Below are 14,093 nucleotides of genomic sequence, written 5' to 3' on the forward strand. Positions count from 1 at the left end.
TGAAAATGACTGGCTGGAAGAGTCCATGTTTTCTTATCTGTAGACATTTGTGCATGTTGCAAATCATCTCTCTGAAGCAAATACAAACCAATGTCCTTATTTAACAGAAATCATAACGCAGGGTGTAGTTTCATCCTGTACAAGGCCTGGGTTCAAGTTCCAGCACCAATAGGGAAAACAAACAGAGATGGCAGAAAGCTTTGAAAATACATGTGTAGATAAAAGAAAATTAGTGGATGGTATTATTATTGTGTAATTTATTAAATTTACTTAAATCTGACTGTGTCTTATTTGTTAAGTAACTAAGACATTTACTTCTTGGGATATTGAAAGCATACCACAAAGCAAAACAGAAGCAATCACTAAAGTAATGCTTGAAGATTGTGAGGGTAGTCTGATGAATCAGGTCATTCATTATTATATAAACATCAATAAAATACATTCTGAAAAATGTCATTCAACCGAAAGGATTCATCAAAGAAATATGGTACTTAAGGGATAAATGTGAATAAAAAATATAATAAAATCAGGTAACATTACTGGAATTGAAATTTGCTTCTGTGTTTGGTTATATTTGGCAGAATATTATATTTTCTAGGTTCAGATTCTAATTCTTTGAATAAAATACTATCATAGTAGTTACTTAAACTTTTAAACATGGAAGAACTTTTTATACCTACCAATTTAGCTCATTGACACACTTGTTTTTAAAGGCAGCATATACAACTTCAATAGACTTTGATTTTTAAAAGAAGGTGTACACTTTGAGAATAATGGCATTTGTGGGCTTTTTATTTAAAGTATGGCCAGCCTACCTTTTTTGTAAACAAGAGTATTCTTAGACACGTTTGCTTTTTAAATCTATCTTATTTTTCAGTTAGATGTTTGCTTTACAGAATTGCCCCCTTAGAGTGGAAAAAGATTAGAGAAACATCCTGTGCCCTGGTGCAGGTTGGATGGACTATGGTTCTGGAATACCTCCCTGCCCCCGCCCCACACCATGGAAGTCACTGTACTGCTTTCTTGAGGAGAACAAAACTAAAGCCATATTTATTGTTCCTTCGAATGCTAGGAGATCATGGCTTAATTCCTGAAACTCTGATGCAATGTAGAAAAATGACATTCATCTATAATAAAAGTCAAGTGCCATCTACCAAAGGAACATCAACCGTTGTGAATTTAGTGATATCCTTAGGATATCCTAAAAATGGAAATTTTTCTTGAGAATAAAGCAATTAGGCCATATTTTCTCAATATCTTCTCCATGACATATTCTTTTTGTCTTTTTGCTTGTAAGCTTGAGCCTTTGACAGCTGTGCTACCTCTCCAGTCCCCATGATGTGCTCTTATTAGAACAATCCCAGATTGGTTTGCATTAACAAGTACCAAGAGATAGCAATTATTTCATAGGAGCACTACAAATCCCTTCTATGTTTCCTGTTTCATTGTTGTGAATTTGTTGTATTATCATTCTTAATAGACCAATAAGCTAGTGAATGCTATTTATCTGCCCAGCTCTTGTTTCCATTGCCATCAAGTTTCAGCAAGTGTAAAGCTGACTAGCTATTCCTTTGTTAGAGGATCCTCTTAGAGAGCAGGTAAGTACTATCAGATGAAATGACTCTTCCTTTTCGGTATGACAGAGACTGATGCGTTTCTTTTGCTGACCTCCCATTCACAGGTGTCAGACAGAATGCCAAGAAGGAGTCTCATTGGAACAAGTGCTCAGGATGGTGTTTAATACAGCAGGGAGCCAAGTACAGTAGCAGGACACAGGAAAAAATATGGGGGTGTGTAGACGCAATAAAGAATCTTGGTTTATGATCTGTGATCTGTCATTTGCCAGAGGACTAAGTTAGAGAAATAAATGACTTTCACTTCTCCATACATGCAAAGGTAAGTTAGTTGCTACCAAAGTTCTGCTGTTGTATGTGCTAAAAGAAAAGCATAAACATTTTTAAAAAATAAATCACTCGATAGGCTTCAGAAAAATACTTTAGTTCGTATTTCATTGATTTGACCTTTTGATTCAAGATCAGGGAATGACTCCAATGTGAAAACAAAACAAATAAAACAAAGAAAATGACAACAAAAATCTCCACAAAACAGAAACGAATCACTTACCATGGAAAAGGCATTTCCCTGTCAGCTAACTTCCACTAGTTTTTATTGCATTATTTTTGAAAAGCCAAGAACTGGCTTTGGCCATAGTTTTGCTGTCCAACTACATCATAGCTGTCTGTATGCAACTGTTCGAAAGAATTAGCTAAACACCATTATTTGATTAATTCCCTCAAGAGAGAGGCTTACTTGCTGTTAAGTGTGTCTAGCACATAGAATCAAGTAACAATCAGTTAGGCTGGGGCTGCACCCCTTGGAGAGAAGTCTGTAAATCCTTGCCCAAAGGGCGGAACCTCATACACTGTTCATGTTTTGAAAGATACATGTTCTGTCCTGATCCTGGGAGTGTTCCCTGTTTTCAGAAATGAATTGTAGGACTGCCTAAATCAAGAAGGGCAAAAAGCCCAAGAGCTCTAGATTCCTTTTTAAGGAGATCAAGAGGGGAAAATGCAAAGATGAAATGGTAATGAAAGGAACCCTCATTCTCATGAAACCTGCTAGCAATTTCCACCAAAGCAGCAGACCCTTTAACTGACAAAAATTCAGTACAATACACACATTAATGAACAACTCCACCATCACAGGGTTGCTTTGTAAAGGCAAAAAAAATATAATAAGAAGAATAAAATAAAATGAAATGAAATTAATTACAATATCCAAAAACAGAATTCTCATAAGACTTGAGAAACAGAGTAAAAGGCAATGTTAGCTAAGCTCTTAGCTAAATCCACTCTTAATGGCCCCCAGTATTTAAACTATCATGGATTAAAGCCATGAAAATAAAAATTTCAATTTGAAATTTCATTAGCATGTTGCTAAAATGATCAATAGAAGCATCAACACGATAGGCTTTGTTGACATAGTTGGAAAAATGCTGTCTCATTTTTTAAAACCTAATCTCCACCTCCCCACCTTCTAAGATCTTCTATGCTAGGAAAGCCAAACTAAAGACATTGGCTATGTTGTCACAATGCTGGTTTCTGGAATGTTGCCGGTCCTCCCCGCCTCCCTCTCCTCCAATCCTTTTGAAAATAGGACTATTTTTGAAACTCTGACTGAGAAGGGAAGCAATCAAGGGTTCAGCGCAAAAAGCCTCCCACATTCAAGTGCCCACACACCAGGTGAGCTAGCTCTTTTCCGGAGCGGGGCAGGCCCTCCTCACCCATAGAACTGCTGCGCCATTTTCCTCCCGGGACCAGGAAGACTTCCCTTCTACAATCAAGGAGACTAATAGGCAAACGCGGGTAGGGGGTGGCATCTGCTTCCTTCGGTGCAAACAGGAAGCAAAACCTATCTAGCTTAGCCCGGAGCCTGGAATGCAGTCAGGAGACCTGGGGCTAAAGACCTGTGAGAGACCCAGACATTCTCAGGGAAACCCAGAGTCCCAAAGTGCTCTCTCGTGGAACTATTCACAAGTGCACAACGGACAGGCTCGGTTTCTTGGGAATTCTGAGATCTGGGGACACATCCACACAGGAGCTGAACTGTGCCCTAAAAAGACCAATTCTCGCCTCCGACAAGTCAGTGTGTGCAAGTCTGGGGCGATGATGGTCCCCTTTGAGTAAAGGGTAATTACCCTATCAGATGAAAAGTCATTGAGCATCCACCGACTGGCGGGAAAGGTCATGTCCCTGCGCTCCTTGGCCCATTCCGTTTCCCCTTCACTGCCCAGGGAGAAAGCACTCGCTGGGTCACCCCAACGAGGTCACCAACACTGGGGCTCTCGGCCAGGCGCGCAGCTGCGCCCGCTCAGTCCTTGGGTCAGTTCCTGAGACTTGCAGCCACTTGCTGAGAGGTTCCAGGGTTGCACCGGGCACCGACCACCCGCCGCGGACGCGCTGGGGGGCGTGGGGTGGAGAACTGAGGGCCTAAGCCCAGCTGCGGGGGCAGGGAGGGAGCGGGACGCCAGGGGACCGGCGGGGCAGGCAGCCCCTCCGCCACTACTCCTTGTCGTCCACGAAGTCCGAGAGCTCCTGGAGCACTCGCAGGCGGCCACTGGCGTCGATGCGGCGCTTCTCTCGGATAAGGTCTTCCAGGCTGTGGAACCTGGCGGTGTGGACTTTGTTCTCCCCCAGATGCACCTTGAGATAGTACTGATGCTGTGGGGGCGGTGTGCCGGCCGGCACCTCCCCTCCCGCCTTGAACTCGCGCTTGCCAAAGCGGCACCAGGCGGCGAAGCTCTCGGAGTTGGTCCAGCAGATCTCCTCGCTCTTGAGGCCCAGGTGGCCGCAGGCGTTCTGCACCACCAGCTCGGCCACCAGTGGGCGGTAGCGATACCAGCTATTCACCACCCGGCCCACGTTGGCCGCGCCCGCCTCGTACAGGCTGTCCTGGCGGATCTCTCCTTGGTGCAGGTGAATGATCTGCCCGCCGCCCACGTAGACAGCCCAGTGTGGGGCTGGCGCTGGCGACTCTGGCGCCGGCTGTAGCCACAGCAGCTCCAGCAGGTCGCCGGGCTCGCAGAGGGCGGGTAGCGCGGTGACCGCGTAGACGCTTAGGTCGGCGCCCTGAGGGCCGCCGGTCACTTTGGAAAAGATGCATTCCTGGCCCCGAAAGGCGGAGAACTGAGTCTCGTTGAGGACGAGCTGATGCAGCAGGTGGTGGTGGTGACGGCTAGGACTCTCAGGACAGGGGCTGCAATCTGGGGGGCCCTTTACGCCAAACTTGTCCGGCTGCCCGCGTTCGTCCAGGTCCTCCTCTTCATCAGAGAAGAAATAGGCGACCCCGACCCGCAGCTCGTCCTTCTCGATCCCCGATGGGTCCCCGGTGGGCAGCTCGCTGTAGTTGAGGTGGGTGATGCGGTCCAGTTGGTTGCCCATCAATGACGCGGCGAGGCGAGGGCCAGGAACTGGGATCTGCGAAGGAAAAAGGACGGACACTATCAGAGCCTGGGTGACCCTCCCCTGGCATCCCTTCCCACAAGGCGTTTAGTTCCTGTGGGACCTGAGGCCTGCCTAGGATCCCTCACTGAAGTCCCCGGGGCCAGCCAACTTCCCAGATCTGTCCTGGGTTAGGGAAGTGGACACAGAAGCAGCCAGCAGTCTGGGGAGCCAGACGCCAAGGTTCAGAGAGCCTCAGACCCTGCCCGGTAACTTCCACAGGAGAAAACGCACGCGGGCTAGAGAGCGTTTGAGGTCCTGGTGGGCAAGGAGAACGCGGGCTGTGGCAAGGTAGGAGACAGACACCCAGACGGAAGACTGGGTAGGAAGAGAAAAAGGACACCTACGGCCTGAGAGCTGGAGCCAGCTATGCTCACATTTTGGTCCCCAACCTCTCCATCCCACCTGCCCATTTTGCATTGGGTTACACCCCATACCCGACAACGACTCGCACAATGACAGACACATTTGCAGGCATTCACTTGACATCAGCAGTATTTTGCACACTTGGAGTTCAGACACTGACACCCACAATGACACGTCCTCGCGGCCACACGTTGGCACACTTGGGACCCCCCCCCCGCAGTTCCAGGGTACCCTTGCACACTTGCCGATGCACGTACACTGAAGCAACTGGGTACACCTGCCCACGCAGGCAGGTGCACTCTGCCCTCACTTTGCCTTCTCGCCAGCAGAGCCAATCGGACTGCGCCAGGGCGAGGCTGCTCTGTCTAAAATAACCTAACAAAGAGACAGGGCAGGGAAAGGGAAGCCGGTGGTGGATACTGGTGCGGAGTGTGTGTGTGTGTGTGTGTGTGTGTGTGTGTGTGTGTGTGTGTGCAATACACACAGGGAGTAGAGGTCCATTTTCAACCAAAAGATCCTTTCTCCCTCCTACCCAGTACACGATCCACACAGTCGAACGAAGAAAAATCATTTCCAAGGAAAAGAAAGCTGCTTCTCCATACCGGCGATTTCCCTGCTCCCGAAACCCCAAACTCCTTTAAAGTCTCCAGGTCCCCATGGGTGCTGCGGAGGCGGCGGTAGCAAGCGGCTCCTGCGTGGCGAGTGGGACTGCGGTTCGGATCTACCCGGAGGCCAGCGGTGCGGTGCCGGTGCGCCGGTGTCTATGCTGGCTTGGGCATCTGCTCCACCTGGGCAGACCTGGTTCCACTCAGCTTTCCTTCCTACAGCCGCGCGGACGACTCTTAAGTAGCTTGAACAGCCCGTTCCAGGGCCCTCCTCAGTACGAGCCCATTGGCTGGGTCAGGTGCCTGGGCCTGCCAATCTCTGTCGGGGGTGGGATCAGGGGCGGGTCTCCAGTGCGGTCCCCGCCCCCCCATGTCCCTGGAGGCTCGCCGCCCCCTGGAGCGTAGGTGTGAGCTCTAGTGGGTTGTGCTCGAGGGGCGTGGCGCTGCTGCACCCAGCTGCTCTCTTGCATCCTCGTATCCCTGCTTCCCAGGCTGACTGTAACTGAGAACAGAGTCCGCCCGCGTTAGTGTTCTGTTCTCCAAGAGGACAGATTCCAGAAGGGAAGCTGAGTCTGGGGGTGGAGGAGGAAAAAAGAAAAGAAAAAAAAATCCACTCAGCCTGGCGCTGGAATTGCGAGTGACTGGGGAAAGAGAACAACGTTGTGGAGGTTGGGCCAGCACTTGGGGCGTTGATGGGACTTGGGAGTCTTGGCTCCCTGAGTTGGTCCTTGGCTCATCCTTCTCCTACCACTCACCGACGCCTTACAAAATGCGAGATGGCGCTCAGCGCCAGTCCTTTGAGCCAAGTGAAACTGCTGACCCAGCGCTGGCGCCTGGTTTGTTTTAAAAGGACGGCGATGTTAAAAGGGACCCATGTCAAAACCTTCGCTGCCCCTCTTTGTACGCCTGTGATTTTGACCTCCAGTTTTAAAGGGCTGAATCTCAAACGTAGGCTGACAGACAGTGGAACACGAAACATGTTTTAAAACCCTAGAATTGCCATGGCTGGGGGAGCTGGGCTCGGCTTCGTGGGAGGAAGGTGTCCAACAGTCCTTCGCAGAAGCCTTTCTGGATGCAAGCAGTAAATGAGCGCGCTGGCGACATTGGGTGCTTGACTTTCATAATACGAAATTCTAGATCAACAGTTTTCCAAACCTTACTGCATTAAGCTTGTAAAGAGTTCTTAGGCGATTTGGTTCAGTTTTGATACAACTTAATAATTAAGGCGGGGCTTCTGCAACGTTTCTATGCAGCCTCTGTTTCTCTCCAGGGAGAAGCTGACCTGTTTCTGCTCTCTGGGCCAAGCTGTGCACGTCCCCCATTTCATTTTAAGCCTGTCTTGCCTCATCTCCTTTTGAACTGAAGGTGCGCTTTAGACTTGTGAGCCACACAACTGTCTTTTGGGCCTCTTTCCTAGTGCATGACAACAGGATGGTCTCCATCAGTAGTAATCAAGAGGAAGAAGTAATCAAGTGGCCACTTGCCCTGTGCTAAGAGGTATAAATAGATGATTTAATAACGGTGCCTGTACAGGGTATTCACTAATATCTGATCTGCAACAAATAAGGAAACAGATTGTAGGATCAGTGCCAGGAATCCAGGCAAAGTATATGGAGAATTTAGCTAACTTTTAACCAAGGTACAGTGTTTGCTGACTGAATAAAATTTTGTTTTACAACATTAATTAAAAAAATCTGTTTCAGAGAATGTAGCTGGTTGGCCCAAGGTTCATTGAGAGAAGGATACTTGCTGTCAATCCTTTTCTCTGCTGGATCGCTGGAATACTTGCAAGTCACTCAGTCCCTAGTTCCTGTTTGTTTCCTGAAGGTCTCTGTCTACCTTCCAAGTCCCAAGTGGAGTGATTTAAGGTAAATACTTAATAAGTATCATTGAAAACATGGTTTTAAAATAGCTATCTATATAATTTTATTTACTTAATTTTTTTCAGAAAATTGGCCATGGGTCATATGTAAGTTATTAGAAAATAAGTTGCCCTCTTTGAAACTGACGGTAGACTTTGATAATCATTTTTGTATTTGCCACAAATAATAACTCCTTTGGGCCTGGAAGTCAAAAGAGAATTGAGCAAGTTGCTTCTGAGATGAAGAAATGAGTGACTCTTCTGGTTATCAACTAGACTTTGGATGTCTGGGTATCTGAAAAGTTCATTACTGATGTCTGGGGGGGAATCTTTGGGTATTGCTCAGCACTTGACTCTAAATAACCTTTCATAAAAACCTTGTCTGCATTCCCAAGATCAAATACTGCACATAAATAAGTGTAGCCTATGCTGTTCTATCCCACCTGTTGTACTTCACAGGACTCCAGAAGGCAGAGTGAACAGGCCCCTCTTTGTTTAGTAGACCAACACTTCCAAGGATAATTAACATAAAATACTGTCACTGCATGGAGATACATTCCCTGAAGTTTAAAATATTAATAAGCAACTTCTTTATTCTTCCTTCCATTTCTTCTTCCCTGCCAGGATAAAAGGCTGATTGCCTTACTCATGAGGGAGAATAAATACCCAGGGAGCCCCTTGAAATATAATGAGGCAGCCAAAAGATGGGAGCTGAGGGTAAACTGAAGGTAATGCGTCTGCACTGTGGAAATTTTGGCAATCACAAAGGGAAGTAGAAAGCAGACAATATTAGAAAATGCATGCGCTCGTGGCAAGATATTGTTGGCAAATTGTTTATGTGGTTTTTGTTTTGTTTTGATTTGGTTTTTTAACTGTACACTACCTGCTTATGCGTTGAGTAATTGCAGTCATCAATACTAGAATACAGTCATCATACAGAAGTCCACTGGACGCCACTAGTTTGACCTGTGTTTCAACCCTTGGAAACTGGGTAATCATGGCTAAGTTACTTACCTTCTTGATCTGTTATGCCTTTAATCCCAGCATTCAGGAGGCAGAGGCAGCCAGATCTTTGAGATCAAGGCCAGCCTTGTTTCCATAGTGAGTTCCATGCCAGCTGAGGCTACAGGGAGACCTTGTCTCAAAAAGACCAATAATAGCAATACATAATAATAATAATAATATAATAAATCATAACATTGTCCACCTCCTGGAGCTGCTGCAGGCTTATGGTTGCAAGCAAGGAGCCTGGCACACTGTGAGCTTTCATCAGTGGTACTTGTTTTTGTTCTTAGTGGAAGAGAGGAAAGAACCTCAGGCCTTATTCATAGCAACTGCTCTTGCTAGAGTGGCCCAGGTTGTCCCTAGCTGGGTGTGGAGGGTTGTTTTTAAGGGTTTGAAGAGCCTTGTCCATCCTGAGAGTACTACCAGACCTACGGCTGTCTATGGATTCTGCATGTGAGCTCTAGAACTGATCACACCTGGGGTCCCAGAGACTTCTGAGTGTGAATAAGAGGAAGGAGAAAGCTTAGAAATGTGTGATCAGGAGTCAGTGGATATGACCTGTTACGTTGGTATCATCTTCCTTCTTTTCCTCTTTGGTCCTTCATCAGATTTTACTGACCAGTTCCTTGGATCCTTGGGTCCTTGGGTCAGAAAATCATATTTTCAGCTGGTCCTAGAAGAAAGGATTCAGAAGCAATGTACATTTTCCCAGAGCACTGTTTTCTATCATTGTTTGCTAAGCAATGCTTTTGCTTTTAATTATCTACCCTACTTTAGTATGTATCCTTTAGTGAAAAGAATGGTTCTATTTCTTGTCCTTGGCATCCTTAGGTGGTTGGCATGCTCACCCTGATCTGTGCTGAAGAATACACTGTAACCATTTGAAGCAAAGACTGTACTGTGGTTTCACCAACCCTACCGCCCTTTCTTTTTGAAAAAATGTGTTATTATATTATTTTAACTTTATGTTTATGAGTGTATTACCTGCGTGTGTGTAAGTGCACCAGTATCACACAATGCCTGTGGAGGTCAGAAGAGGGTGTCAGATCCTCTGGAATGGGAGCTATGGATGCTGTTAGGTGCTGGGAATTGAACCCAGATCCTCTGTAAGAACAGCCAGAGCTCTTAACTGCTGAGCCATCTCTACAGCCTCTTCTGCCCTGTCTTTAGGGTACCCAGCTAAATGCAAAATCCAAGAATGGAATATGAATTGAAGTATACTAGGCTGTTCATTCTAAGAATGAGATCCTGAAAAGTTAACATGGTCATTGCTTCCTGTACCCTCAACTTTGTATTCTACTGGCTTGGATGTTTTGGTTCCAGAGAAGGGAGTGCTTCTACCAGGAGAGATAACAAACATTCCGTTGAACTGGAAGCTAAGACTTCCCACCTGGACACTTTGGGCCTCTGATGCCCTTAAGTCAGCAGGCTAAGAAAGGAATAACAGTATTAGGAGGGGTGATTGACCCAGACTACCAGGAGGAAATTGGACTGGATCTCCACAATGGAGGTAATGAAGATTATATCTGGAAGGCAGGAGATTCCTTAAGGCAACTTTTGATGTTACAATGTCCTGTGATTAAGGTCAAAGAGAAACTGCAACAACCCAATCCAGACAGGACAACAAATGGCCCAGACCCTTCAGGGATGAAAGTATGGGTTTCTCCTCCAGGGAAAGAGCCAAGACCTGCAGAGGTGCTTGCTGATGGTGGAGGAAATACAGAATGGGTAGTAGAGGAAGGTAGTTACAAATACAAACTTAGGCCATGTGACTAGTTGCAGAAACGTGGACTGTAATTGACATGAGTATTCTTGTCCTATTTGGTCAAGAATAAGCTTGTGCATGTGTACACATATGTTAAGCAGATACTTGAGTTATTCTTTTTTTTGAATGTGTAATTGAGGTAAGTGTTAAGTGGTTAAGTGTTGTGAACCTGTACGATTATATTGGGTTTGAGACACTAAAGGACTAAGCATTCCTCGAAGACCTTATCACCTGTTCTAAGATATATAATGCACTGGTCATTGTATGATGGGATAGTTATATCATGTTAGGTAAAATTATGACCTCAACATTATTTTCATTTGAAAATTAAGCATGACATAGAGAGATGCTATTGGGTGTCAAGTTGACAAGGGGTGGATTTGTGGAGGCTAATCCTGGGTGTCAACTTGAATGGATCTGGGATTAACTGAAATGAGAGAGATCTTCTTGATTGGATCATCTGAAGTTGGAAGACACACCCTAAATGTGGGTGTTACCTTCTGATGGCAGCCCATATAAAAGGCCAAGGCAAAGGAGAACACCTGGCTTCTTGCTGCTTGCCTTCTCTCTCCCTGGTGAGTTCATCTTGCTGCTGTAGACTGAAGACTAGCTGATCTTTTGGAATTTGTCAGACCTTCAGTGCCAGATTGGAACTACTGAGACATCCAGCCTCGTGGACTGAGCACACTTATGGATTTCCAGCCTCTCCAGTGTCATGCAGCCATTGTTGGACTACTCGGGCTCTATCCTGAGAGCTAAGCTGATAAATCTCTATACACATGTATTTGTCCTACCGGTTCTATTTCTTTGGAGAACCCTGACTAATACAGTCTTCCATGAACTTTCTTTTTTCATTCAGCCATGTGTAGAGGATCCCTGATAGAACTCATAGACTCCTAGACAGAGCAACATTAGATGGTAGCAGGCCAGGTGTTCTAGTTTGCTTCTTTATTACTTTGATAAAGCAGGATGACCAAATGCAACCTGGAGAGGTATGGTCCTTCTCTGAAGGAAGTCAGGCACAAACAGGAATGTTGAGTTAGAACTGAGGCAGAAACCCTGGAGGCACTCTGCTTACTGGCTTGTTTCTCCTTACTTGCTCAGTTACCTTTCTTATACTACCTAGGCTTACCTGCCCAGGAATGGCCTTGTCTAGAATGGGCTGGACTTTCCTACATCAATCAGCACTCAAGAAAATGCTTCTGAAACATGACCTGAGGCCAATTTGATGGAGGAAATTATTCCTCACTTGAGGTTCCTTCTTCCCACATGACTCAAATTTGTGTCAAGTTGACAAAAACTAACTGGCACACCAAGGTTCCTGAATGACTGAGTAAAGCAGACTATGTCTCCTTTCAAATACATGCATTGGACTGTTATATAAAGAATAAATCATAGTGGGTAGAGCCACTCGTGGTCATGAGTTACAGTAGCTAGTCTATGGTGGGGATCACTATACTTGCCTTCATTAAGCTTTGTCTCAAAATAATAACTATCTTTACCCCTCTTTTTCTCATAGTATCTGTTCTCATGTTCAAGATTGACTTACCTGGGGTCTTTTGCAGGATCTCAATAAGCTCACATCACTTGGATTTTGAAGGTGATGGTGGTATTGGAGCTCAAATCCAGGTTTTCACATATACTAGGAATATCCTCTAGCACTGATCTATGAATGCCTCCTCAGCCATCACCCAGAATTAAGGAAACCGAAAATGGATGCACAGTCTTCATTAATTCCCATTTCAGATCTCCCTACTGTTTTCTTTAATTTCCCATAACTTCCCTGTGACTAATTTATCCAGCTCACTAGATGTCAATCCTACTGCCTGCTTTTTCTAGTCGGTGAATGGCGCTGTAACCTGCTTGCAGTGAGGAGTAGTAAGAATCCTGCTTCCCTTCACCTGTTTGCAGCATCAATACTCCAACTTCCTGTTGCTGTCTTAATTGCCGCCTGTGAGTTTGAATTTAGCTTCCACCATTTATTTGTTTGCATTCAAAGGCTCTATGGTAGATCTGAGTTTTCTGTGCCTTTCTCTTGATCCTATGCTGCATTCTTCTTTCCTTAGTATACTGGTGCTGTCTGGCTGTGTTTGGGTGTGCTATGAGACTGTGAACCGCCTAGAAGGGCCGGGATCTGCGATGTTTCCCCTGTATTCCTATTGTTGAGTACTCTACATGCTGCGAAGTAGGTTAAAACATCGCGGACCAAAAAGATTAAAGTGATAATTCTTGGCGGCCAATTCTTGTTTCTTTCTCCCCCTTTCCGTGTTTCCCTGCTTCACTTCCCTCCCTTCCCCTTTTCTTTCTCTTCTTTTCACCTTCCTCCTCCCCTTTTCCTCTTCCATCTTTTCACTTTATCCGTTTCCCTTTCTAATTCTCTCCTCCCCTCTGATTCCCTTTCCTTTCCCTTTTCCAGTCACGGATCTCAAGTTAAATTCCTTTACAATTTGAATCACAGAGTATGACAGACTTTAATAAATGTGTTACTTATTGGTAGATAAACCTTAGCGCTTAATATAATAGATAACTGAGTGTTCTAAAACAGCAAAGAGCAAAGGAGCCGCTTGGATGTGTGTGTTGCTTGTTCTTCAAGGCGTTTTCTTCTGGCACCTTGGGACACTTTCATGACTCCACAGATGATTCATTTTGTTTTCTTACTTAACATATATATCATAACAATATGTTTATATGTATGAAGATATCAGAAGTTTGACTCCAGCTACAGATATAACACATAGTTGATGTAGTTTCTATTTAAAAACATATGCTTAATAACCGGTCCTACAAACGCATACTCAGCCTATTTCTAAATCACAAGGACAAGGAGTTTAATTTATGCATGCCCTCTTGTTTCCCTCCCATCATTCGTCTTCCTTTAATGCTGCCTTAATTGCCTCTGATCCTAATATCTGAGCTTGCTCTCTTATCACAGAACAGCTTTAGTATAGAGATTCTGTTTTTCTGTGTGCAAGTTAATTGTGGCTACACTGTTCAGTAGCGGTATGATGACTCAATTTACTTATCTATAAACGCAGCGAATACTATCCTTTAAGGGACTTTGATCAGCATTAAAGGTGATAATTTATTCATTTTCTCAGCACAGTGTCTGTATCAGAATAAAGCCTCAGTAAATACATGGTCATATTAAAGGATTCTGCCTCATTTGTTTTACAATAGTCCATATTATCATTAATAATAATACTAATCCCACAGTGAAGAATACACAGTCTCTGTTCTCTTTGGAGCTCACATTATGTGAGCAGAGAAGGATAGGACACGAACAAATGTGGACTGAAGGAAGCTCATGGAAACTAATTTTTTAAAAGCACAGAGAAGGGAGTCATTAACTGTGGGAGGGTTGAGTCTGTTGTACAAAGAGGCTTTGCAGCATAAGTAGGGATTTTTTTTTTTTTTCTGAGCAGGAAAGAGTAGAAAGGTGTTATGGGTTAATGTCTAGTCCCAAACTTATGTTGAAATTTGGCTTTCTTAAT

At 44.9% G+C, this 14,093-nt stretch overlaps 1 protein-coding gene and 1 long non-coding RNA gene across 3 annotated transcripts; one reads left to right on the forward strand and one right to left on the reverse strand.

Moving 5' to 3' along the window:
* Positions 1 to 774: 774 nt before the first annotated feature.
* Lratd1 (LRAT domain containing 1) lies at positions 775 to 6,207 on the reverse strand. 2 transcript variants are annotated; one of them, XM_029554588.1, is made up of 2 exons: positions 5,899 to 6,207; positions 775 to 4,976 (listed from the first exon to the last, which is right to left on the reverse strand). In XM_029554588.1, the coding sequence occupies exons 1-2, from the start codon at positions 5,935 to 5,937 to the stop codon at positions 4,062 to 4,064; spliced, it is 954 nt and encodes a 317-aa protein (XP_029410448.1). In that variant the 5' UTR covers positions 5,938 to 6,207; the 3' UTR covers positions 775 to 4,061. The 2 variants fall into 2 exon arrangements, with proteins under 2 accessions (XP_029410448.1, XP_008848308.1); XM_008850086.3 differs by having other exon boundaries at positions 5,969 to 6,206.
* Positions 6,208 to 7,206: 999 nt separating this feature from the next.
* On the forward strand, positions 7,207 to 12,546 carry LOC115067161. The gene is made up of 3 exons (XR_003846597.1): positions 7,207 to 7,336; positions 7,675 to 7,839; positions 12,442 to 12,546. It is a non-coding gene; the product is annotated as an uncharacterized LOC115067161 (long non-coding RNA).
* The last annotated feature ends 1,547 nt before the right edge of the window (positions 12,547 to 14,093 follow it).

This window comes from Nannospalax galili, unplaced genomic scaffold (assembly GCF_000622305.1).
Source record: "Nannospalax galili isolate Female #2095 unplaced genomic scaffold, S.galili_v1.0 scaffold100, whole genome shotgun sequence".
Lineage (NCBI taxonomy): Eukaryota > Metazoa > Chordata > Mammalia > Rodentia > Spalacidae > Nannospalax > Nannospalax galili.

What these genes read in the sequence shown, in the direction of transcription:
- Lratd1 (XM_029554588.1), bottom strand. Translation starts at nt 5,937, where the DNA reads ATGATTTTTCTTCGTTCGACTGTGTGGATCGTGTACTGG. An exon ending in CTGTGTGGATCGTGTACTGG is followed by an intron (nt 4,977 to 5,898) that starts GTAGGAGGGAGA and finishes TTTCCTTCGCAG; the next exon opens with ATCCCAGTTCCTGGCCCTCG.